Below are 10,622 nucleotides of genomic sequence, written 5' to 3'. Positions count from 1 at the left end.
CTTGCAGAAACCCAACATTGAAACTAGCAGAATTTCCAGAAAGTATTTTTATTTCCCAGGTTCATTCCCCCTTCTGTTTACCCACCTTTCTTCTTCCCTTTCTTCTCCTACTGATCTTCCTAGCTCTTACCTTCCATAGATAAGAGAAACCATATGATAATTGTCTTTCTTTGCTTGACTTATTTCGCTTAGCATTATCTCCTCCAGTCCCATCCATGTTGCTGCAAATGTTGTGAAATCATTCTTTTTTATGGCTGAGTAATATTTCATTGTATATATGGACCACATCTTCTTAATCCAGTCATCTGTTGAAGGGCATCTCATCTTCCATGATTTAGCTTTTTGTGGACAATGCTGCTATGAACATTGGGGTGCATATGGCCCTCCTCTTCACTACGTCTGTATCTTTGGGGTAAATACCCAGTAGTGCAACAAACTAAGGGCTTCAGAGGGGAGGGGGGGAGGGAATGGGATAGGCTGAGATGGGTATTAAGGAGGGCACGTATTGCATGGTGCCCTGGGTATTATACGCAAGTAATGAATCATGGAACTTTACATCAAAAACTAGGGATGTACTGTATGGTGACTAAGGTAATATAATAAAAAATTATTATAAAAAAAGAAAGTATTTTTAAAATATAAAAGTAATGTTTTATTTTATATTATTTTATTTTGCCACTATCTCTGTAGTTTGCATTTGGTTGCAGCTCCAAGGGAAGTTAACAGTGTCTTCAGAAAAAATAATTTTCACAGGAAAAGTAAAAGTCTACTTGGAATTCACTTTTTATTATTATTTTCATTTACAGAATATTCTGGAGCTCTTCCTAATTTCCCTACTTCATATGCTGCTTTGCTAAGAATTAAAAAGAGTTCATCTTCATCCCTCTTTGGTTCAAAGACCAGACCGCGATACAGCAATCCTTTATTAGGAACACTGAGTGTTTCTTCACCAAGTTGGGGAGGAGCAGCTCAACATTATTATTCCCCCATCAATCTTTATCATTCCTCAGATGCCTTCAAACAAGATGGTAAGTGTCAAAGAAAAACTTCACCTGTTGAAGTTAAACATGAAATGAACACTTTTTTCAAGACTATTGTAATTGGGGTCAAGGCTTGCAAGGGGAGAGAGGGTCAAGGGGTCAAGGGGAGAGAGGTTAAAGTTAACTTCCTTACAACAGAAAGTGACAGAGTTGTTTTATTTTATAATAATTTTTTACTATGTTATGTTAGTCACCATACAGTGTATCTTTAGTTTTTGATGTAATGCTCCATGATCCATTATTTGCATATAACACCCAGTGCACCATGCAACATGTGCCCTCCTTAATACCCATCACCAGCCTATCCCAATCCCCCACCCACCTCCCCTCTGAAGCCCTCAGTTTTTTCCCCAGAGTCCATAGTCTCTCATGCTTCACTCCCCCTTCTGTTTACCTCCCCTTCATTCTTCCCTTCCTTCTCCTACCAATCTTCCTATTTCTTATGTTCCATAAATGAGTGAAACTGTATGATAATTGCCTTTCTCTGCTTGACTTATTTCACTTAGCATAGTCTCCTCCAGTCCCATCCATGTTGCTGCAAATGTTGAGTAATCATTCTTTTTGATGGCTGAGTAATATTACATAGTATATATGGACCACAACTTCTTAATCCAGTCATCTCTTGAAGGGCATCTCATCTCGTTCCACAGTTTAGCTATTGTGGACAATGCTGCTATGAACATTGGGGTGCATATGGCCCTTCTCTTCACTACATCTGTATCTTTGGGGTAAATACCCAGTAGTGCAATGGCTGGGTCATAGGGTAGCTCAATTTTTAACTTTTTGAGGGACCTCTACACTGTTTTCCAGAGTGGCTGTACCAACTTGCATTCCCACCAACAGTGTAAGAGGGATCCCCTTTCTCCACATCCTCTCCAACATTTGTTGTTTCCTGCCTTGTCAATTTTTGCCATTCTAACTGGTGTAAGGTGGTATCACAATGTGGTTTTGATTTGAATTTCCCTGATGGCTAATGATTTTGAACATTTTCTCATGTGTCTGGTAGCCATTTGTATGTCTTCATTGGAAAAGTGTCTGTTCATATCTTCTGCCCATTTTTTGATTTGAGTTTTTAAGATCTGGAAAAGTGGAGGACATTAAGGGAGAGGTTGGTCAATGTGATTAGGGCAGGTAAGGGTAGAAAAATTTTTCCTTTCTTTCCTTCCATATTCTTTGGCTTGTCTAATAATTAAATTGGCATAACACAGAATAACAGGAGAAAATAAAATTTAATTTTATCCATACAGGAAGTGGACAAAGTAAGTAGCTTTTATACCTTTTAGACAAGGAAGCAATGAATTTGTGAAGAATTAGCAAGATAAATGGGTTTGGGCTTGAGGTAGTGATTAATGAAGAAGTAACAAGGTTTGTCTATACAGTCTTCTTGGCCCTAAATTCCCTATTTCTGGTGGTAAGGATGACTTCCACCCTCCTGGTAGAGAGAGGGTGCTTTTTACATGGGAAATTGGTTTCCTGCCTGCAGGGGGAGGAAGGAGAGCTAGAGTGGCCTTCTTACATCAGCTGTTTCTTAAGTAACTTCATTTCAAAATCATCAATATACTGAAGTGGCATACTTTTAGATCGCATATTCTGTTCTTCTTTAGCCCTGTGAGTTTATTAACTTGTGCTTATTGAAGTTAGTCTCTTATCCTCCTATAGACACTGGGAATTAGGGAGACTTTTTGTCTTGACAATTGCATTTCAAAGGAATGGCTGCCAGGTCCTTGAGAAAGTGTACATTTAGCATTATTTCTGAGTGGAAAATAAATAATGTAGATTTCCAACACTAAGACATCAGTAATTAAGGACTACTGAATAGCTATTAAGGTTTGAACAACATTTTCTAGATGTCTGTTTTTTTGGAGTAATAAAGAAGGTTAGTTAACTGTCAGAGAAAAGCACTAACAACTGATTATTACCAGGGTCTGTTCAGGCTCTTTTGTATAGCTTATCTCAATAATTCTCTCAACAAAAATGTGAAGTGGATATTCTTCCTGTCTTCTTTGTAAATGGAAACTCAGAAGCAGATAAGCATCTTTAGCAAGGTCACACTGCTAATAAGCAGGCAATTTTTATTCATGTATCTACTGATTTTAAGTTCAATACACTGAGTTACATTTCATTTATGCTTGATGAAGGACTACACACTCAAAGAAACATTTCGTAAGAACTAAACTATTTGGAAATATCCTAGAAGTATCATACTAGGTTGCTGCACCAAGCACAGGAAAATTCATGCCTCATGATTATGCCAGTTGTTGCTATGTGAGCATCATCTCATAGAGTTGGTATTTAAATTTTATTTAAGCATAATATTAGCTCCTTAAAAATGTTTTATTTTTTGAAATAGTTTAATTTTAAAATTCCCATAATGTGTTCTGTGAAAGACAATATTAAGGGAACTAGAAGACAAGCCGCAGACTGGGGGAAAATATTTGCAAAAGACACATCTGATACAGGACTATTATCCAAAATATACAAAGAGCTCTTAAAACTCAACATAAGACGACAAATGACCTCATTTAAAGATGAGCCAAAGACCTTAACAGGCACTTCACTAAAGAAGATACACAGATGTCAAATAATCATATGAAAAGATGGAACACATCACTTGTCATCAGGAAATGAAAATTAAAATGAGATACTGGTACACACCTATTAGAATGGCGAAAATCCAGAACTGAAAATACCGAATGCTGGAGAACACTCATTTTTTGCTGGTAGGAATACAAAATTTTACAGCCACTTTGAAAGACAGTTTGGTGGTTTCTTACGAAACTAAACATACTCTTACCAATATGATCCAAGAATTGCACATCTTGGTATTTATCTAAAGGAATTAAAAATTTATGTCTACAAAAAACCTGCACATGGATATTTATAGCAGAAATATTCATAATTGCCAAATGTTGGACACAATCAAGATATCATTCAGGAGGTGAATATATAAATAAACTGTGATATATCCAGACAATGGAATATTATTCAGCACTAAAAAAAAATGGGTGATTAAGCAATGAAAATGCATGGAGGAATCTTAAATATATATTACCAAGTGAAAGAAGCCAATCTGAAAAGAAACATACTGTATGATTCCAACTACTTAACATTCTGGGGGGAAAAAATGACGGAGACATAAAAAGATTAGTGCCAGTGATGGCGATTGAGGAAGAGATGAATAGACAGAGCACAGAGGATTTTTAGAGCCATGAAAATACTTGGAATATCATAATGATGGATAGGTCATTAAATATTTGTTTAAACCCACAACACCAAGAGTTGACCCTAATGTAAATGATGGATTTTGCGTGATCATATGTCAAATTATGTTTATCTTTAGTTTAAAAAAAAGTACCATTCTGGTGAGTAATATTGCTTATAGGGGAAGACATGCATGTGTAGGGGTGAAGGGTTTAAGAGAAATCTCTACCTTCCTCTAAGTTGTGTTGTAAATCTGAAACTGCTCTTTAAAAACAAAGTCTTGGGGTGCTTGGGTAGCACAGTCCTTCTGCTCAGGGCATGATCCCGGCATTCCGGGATCAGTCCCACATCGGGCTCCTCCGCTGGGAGCCTGCTTCTTCCTCTCCCACTCCCCCTGCTTGTGTTCCCTCTCTTGCTGGCTGTCTCTCTGTCAAATAAATAAATAAAATCTTAAAAAAAATAAAGTCTTGTGGTGCCTGGCTGGTTCAGTCAGAAGAGCATGTGACTTTTGATCTTGGGGTCTTGAGTTTGAGCCCCATTTTGAGTGTAGAGATTACTAAAAAAGTAAACAAACAAGCAAAGTCTTTTTAAGATTCCTATTATATTAACTTTAATGTCACAGTCATTACACAGAGATGTGTTGGGATTTGTGTTTGTCAGGCATAATTATTGTATTGAATGGCAACAAAACAGAATGTATTGAGTGGTCAGAACTACAGGATACTCTTATATTTGGTAAATTTGGTATTAACTAGCATTCTGCTCCTTTTTTCTTTTGTTCCAAGTATAAATTAACATGGCTCACAATGCTAAATAAAATACAACTAGAAAATATGAATTCATGCACATAAAAATGATGAAAACAACAAAAATTGTAACATAAAATGGAGCCAAGCTTAAGACTAATTCAACGTGTCTACTGTAAGTGCCAACATACCTGCTATAAGCTAGTCCCCATTTGGGGTAATTAACAGTCAAGGAAAAATAAACTCTGGCCAGTTACATATTTTCTGGTGTTTCAAATATTAAAAAGTGAATTAGTCAGTAGAAGCATAGCTATTTCTGACACTAAGATCAGACAAATTTTTTTGGAGGATCTCATTAAGAGTTTGTTATTTGGTGTAATGACCAGTGACCTGAACATTATTCTTATTGTGTACATAACAATGAGTTTTATCAGCTTTAAAAAAGCTGATAAAAAAAGGTAAATGAAACCTAATCATCAACCACAAAATGAGAAGTAATTATCTAAAACTATGCTTCTTAGTTTTTAATATGCATATAATCACTTGAAAACCTTGTTAAAATAAATATCATTTCAATAGATCAGGAGTAAGGCCAGATAATCTGCATTTATAAAAAGCTCCCAGGTGATGTTGATGCTGCTAGTTGGTGAATCATGCTTTGAGTAGCAAGTCTCCAGGCTGGGGACTGGTTTGATATAACTTAAGTCTTTCACTACTCGGTTTAATCCATATTTAGAGTATCAGGAAGAATGGAGAGTCTGAGTATTTCCTAAGTAATCCTCCATAGTTATTGTTTTCTCATCCTAGAATTTGATAGATCTTGGCTAGATGTGACTTTGAGTTTGTTCTCTCAAGACCCTGACATATGGCTTTTGTCAGGTAATTCCCTTTAGCCTTAATAGAGAATAAAGTTGGGTTTGACATGCTCTTGTGAAAAATGAGAAAACTAACAAAACCAAATAGAAAGTCATTCCACTCCTGCTCACAGAAGTACCCCAAGATAGAGTTAAGATTTTTCTGAAAAGTTTGAAAGTCTAGTTTGCAGAGAAATTTTGGAAAGCAATTCTACTCTTGTATATGAAACCTGGAGACAATGAAATACAAAAATATGTTCATTGTATTAAATATTTAATAACAAAAAATGGAGACAACTCAGATATTTATCAGAAGCAAAATGGATAAACAAATCGTAATTTTTCATGTTTTGAAAAAAATTAAAATGGTTAAAATGAATGAAGTATATATTTAAGAAACAAAATGAATATACCTCAAAAGATAATGTTTAGTGAACAAGGAAAGTTATAGAATACTATATATATTACACATGTAAAAAGATTAAAAATCAAAATAAAATATACTACTTATGGATATGGATATGTGGTACAATTTTAAAAACATGAATGTGAGGTATCAAGTTGACTATAATGCTTAACCTATCAGGACAAAGGGAGAATGAAAGCAAAGAAATGGCACGAGGATAGGGAAGGTAGATGACCTCAACTGTGTGATATTTCATTTCTAAAAATAAAAATCTGAAACTAATATGATGAAGATTGTACTAGGTAAAATCTAAAATGGTTCACAATGAACCTCACCTCCTACTATTTACACTGAAATCCTTTCTCTTCAACTGTGGAATCTGCTTCTGGAGAATAGATTATGGCAAAAGCAATGAAATAGGACTTCCAACATTAGGTTATGAAAAACTCTGGCTTCCATCTAATTTCCATTACAAAGAAGAATGAATAATCAAGATCTGAATAAACAAAGTTCAACGGACTATAGAGATTAGCTTCCTAAAGAAGAATACCAACCTGTTCAGAGGATCACAAGATAACACAGAGAATTAAAATAGATGAATCTTAGGAAGACAACCTGAAAATTATGATATTGTGAGAAGAATCCTCTGTAGAAAATGTAGAAGTATGGTGAGGACATCCAGAAAATGAGCAAAGGTTATATGTTTATTATCTTATGGTTTCTGTGAGACAGGAACCCAGATGTGGCTTAAATGGGTCCTGTGTCTTTCACAAGGTGGGACTGTAGTCTCATCCCAACACTCAAATGGTATGGATCCACTAGTAAGCACACTCATATGTTGTTGGTAGGATTCAGTTCCTGAGAATTGTTGGACTGAGTGCTTTAATTATTCGTGGACTGTTGGTCAAAGGCCATTCTCAGCGATAACTCTCCACAGTGTAGCTCACAACATGGTAGCCAACTTCCAATAGCAGGAGCAAGCCAGAGCGAGAGAAGGCAAACAAAAAGACTTCAAAAAGAGTGTAATAGTCAGTCACCAACACTTGATTTGGGTGAGGAAGTGGAGATAATTAATGAATAAAAATTTTTGAGCTAAACTCATGAAGCAAAAAAGAGAAATGGAGCAGTACCTGGGAGAATGTTGCTCATTGGAGTCAAGCGAATTCCTCAGAACTATTTTGGTTTCAACTTGATATTATTATTTTAGATAATGATTATCATCACTTCAAATTTCATGTGCAAATGTTCTATCCAACAAGAGGTATTATCTAGTTTTAAAAAAAACTGAGTTGTTAATAATTACTCTAAAGTAGTTGTTTGAATATGAGTGTCATTTAATTGATTTAAAAAATTGACTAAGGTTTAAGTCAGAAATTCTCATGGTAATATAGGTTAATTGAAAGCCCTTATGAGTCAGCACCTCAAACACCTGCAGAATATGCACTGTTTTTGAATTTATGATATGGACAAGGATTATTAACTACTGCTAACATGACACCTGTTTCTCCCTTTATAAATGAACTGCCAATAAACTGGTCTTTGACTTCATTTCTTTGTGTTGTTGTGGTTTTAGTAGGAGTAAACTTAAGTGTAGAGAGCATTTCATTTTTCTATTTATGAGTCGATGGTTAGTTTAAAATATTTTATCTTTCTTGAACAGAGAAGCAGTCTCGATTAGGAGTAATGCCAACAAGAAACTTTAGATTTACTAGGGAAGTCCACTCCTGAGATTCAGAGCCTGCAAAAGTTACATCAGGTGGAAAAATGGTGATTCTTACAAGCAGTTGAAGTGGATTTCTACATGGATTTTTACTAAGATTAAGCATATAATTTTGGATGTTTTACATTTCTTCAATTATATAAAAAACTTGTAATTTACATAACACTCTGAGTCTACCCAGCCTTTGGAGTTTCTACCACTAGTGTCTGACATGTGAAAGATTCCTGCAATTTACCAACTTTGTTGCCTCATATCCTCAGTACCTTGGGCTGAATTTTATTGTTGACATGGCTTATTTCCAGATTTGACTTGGCACATGGGCAATGGCATCATAACTCAAAGTAATCTCTGTGTTGACAATTTTCTGTTGTTTCTTCAAAACAACCTTTGCTGATAAATTGTTTTGGAGGACCAGATACAAAATTTAAATGTTCTTTTATAAGAATAAGAATTCCTTCTGGAAGGGGAAAAGGTATTTTAGTTGGATGATATACTCCTGTATAAAATCAGATCACTCCAGTTTCTCTCAGTTTAAAAATAGGCAAATACATCTTAATAAAACCTTGGAATTTTATGACCATTCATTGAAACTTTATGACCTTATTTTTCATTGTATTGTTAATTTTTAGAGCTGTTGTTATTGTTTTACATTATATGCTATTCTCTCCAATAACTATATGTCATTTGAGCAAAGACCATCTTATATACTCTTCTTTATCCAGTCTCAGCACTAAGAGCAGTGCCAGCTTACTAAGAGCTTAACAAATATTGTTGAATAAAGAGGAGATGAGGAACTTAAAATCTGAATTTAGGATGAATTTATATACCACGCTATACATTTGCCTGAATATTGTTTATCTAAACTTCATACTCTGGATTACAAATGAAGAGGTAGAAAAAGCAATGTCCTCCCTCTGTTGTCATGGTGGCCTAGTGGTTTGGCCTATAATCTTCCAAAAGTTATATGGAGTTGGTACATTTTGATCATCCTCATAAGTGATAGCATCTCTGAATCATCTGACCTTTCTTTTATAGCTATATTAGAAAATGACAAAAAAAATCTATTAGACTCTCAATTTATATTATGTGCACAGCATAAGGTCACTTACCCATGAAACATTCATCACAATGCTTTTTAATAAATAATGCTCTCCAATTCTTAGGAATCCTTGAAAGTTTGTAATGACAGTTTACACTTGTTTAACTTTTATAAAGAAACACTTTTAAGTTGAAAAGAAATTTAAGATTAAAGGAAGGTTTGGATATTTTCTTTAAGAATTCATTGTAGATGCTCACATGATGTGAAAAGTTTTTCTCACATTGTAACTGTGAATGTCATCATACAATGTAATTCATAATAAAACAATTCAAAATTTCTAGAAATTATTATATAAAATATATTAATGATCATTTAAAGTGCATTTTTTGTAACTGTGCTTGACATGTAGGCTGTTTTTTCTTCTAGATTATATTACTGATACACTTAGGCCACATTACATGAATAAACTAGACAAGGATATAAATTAGAGCTAACTAGCAGGTAGAGAGGGTTGGGGTCTGGCATTGAACCTAATCTTTGAGAAAAAGGACACAGAAGCAATTGTTTAAAAGAGGATTTCAATCTAAAGGGTAAGTTTAGGATCTAGGGAGACATTGTAATGTCTGGTCATGATCCAGGAAACAACTAGAAACATAAGGATCCAACACCAAGAAGCAAGGCTTCCCTGGGGAAACTAGCTGTAGGAGTTTCAGATTAGGTGATACTAGAACATCTTGGCAGGAAGAAAGTTAGTATCTGGGTGGCCTATTGATAAGTGACAGAGGAGTTAGGACCAGATACCAGCTTGATCCTAGCACAGAACTCTACAAAGGAAACTACTGTCTCCATAAACAAAATAACATGCCAATGCTTCAAGAAACTCCATGGGGAGGAAGGCAAATGGGCAATAAAGACATTGTTTTGCAGTAAAGCTTTATCTTCCTATTCTGATATCTTTCATGGAAGACTACTGCCAACACTGTGTTAACTTTAGGCAACCACTGTTTCTTCTTTATTTTTTCTGGTCTAATGATTCTAAGAAGAGGTGGGAAGAAGTGAGGTAGTTCTGGTTGTCTCAGTAATTCAATGTTATCACTTTGCCTTAGATAATGGAGCCCAGGAATGCTAAGTAACCTATAATTAAAATGCACAGGACTCTTAAATGTCCTTCCAGACATTCACATTAGACATGATTAAAATTCACTGTAGAATTTTCTGTGACAAGACTCCAACTCTATATTACATACAAAGTATTTTAAAAATATAATGGATATATCAATGCAAAAATTGTATAAATTACAGGAAGATTATATTTAATTTTGTTAAGAATTTTACTAGGAGTTGTTGACCATTTAGAAAATCATAAAAATCATACCACCTAATGCTAATGCCAGTCACATTTGAATTATCAATACCACACTTGGATCAGTTTGTAATGATAGTCACTAATTCATGGGGATTTTATGAACAGAAACAAACTTTTGATTACTTCCTTATTTCTTTTATTATAATTGTTCTTGAGAACTTACATATCAAATTAATACTATTTTATGTTAAATTACTTCCCTTTTGTTTGTCCTCTCATTAATTAAAAAGAAGTATATAGGTAGATTAGA

General features: G+C 34.7%; 1 protein-coding gene across 1 annotated transcript in view; it reads left to right on the top strand.

The window, feature by feature from the left end:
- Positions 1-799: 799 nt before the first annotated feature.
- The window catches only part of CNTN5 (contactin 5), a gene marked incomplete at its 5' end in the record, with an annotated part of 603,858 nt that continues 594,035 nt past the window's right edge, over positions 800-10,622 (top strand). The window contains one exon of the mRNA XM_008688424.2: positions 800-1,028. Coding sequence (XP_008686646.2) covers positions 800-1,028 — 229 coding nt within the window. The remainder of the gene's footprint in view (positions 1,029-10,622) is intronic.

The sequence above is a fragment of the Ursus maritimus genome, unplaced genomic scaffold (assembly GCF_017311325.1).
Source record: "Ursus maritimus isolate PB19 unplaced genomic scaffold, ASM1731132v1 scaffold_16, whole genome shotgun sequence".
NCBI classification, from domain to species: Eukaryota; Metazoa; Chordata; class Mammalia; order Carnivora; family Ursidae; genus Ursus; species Ursus maritimus.
This window is presented reverse-complemented; position numbering and strand designations above follow the sequence as displayed.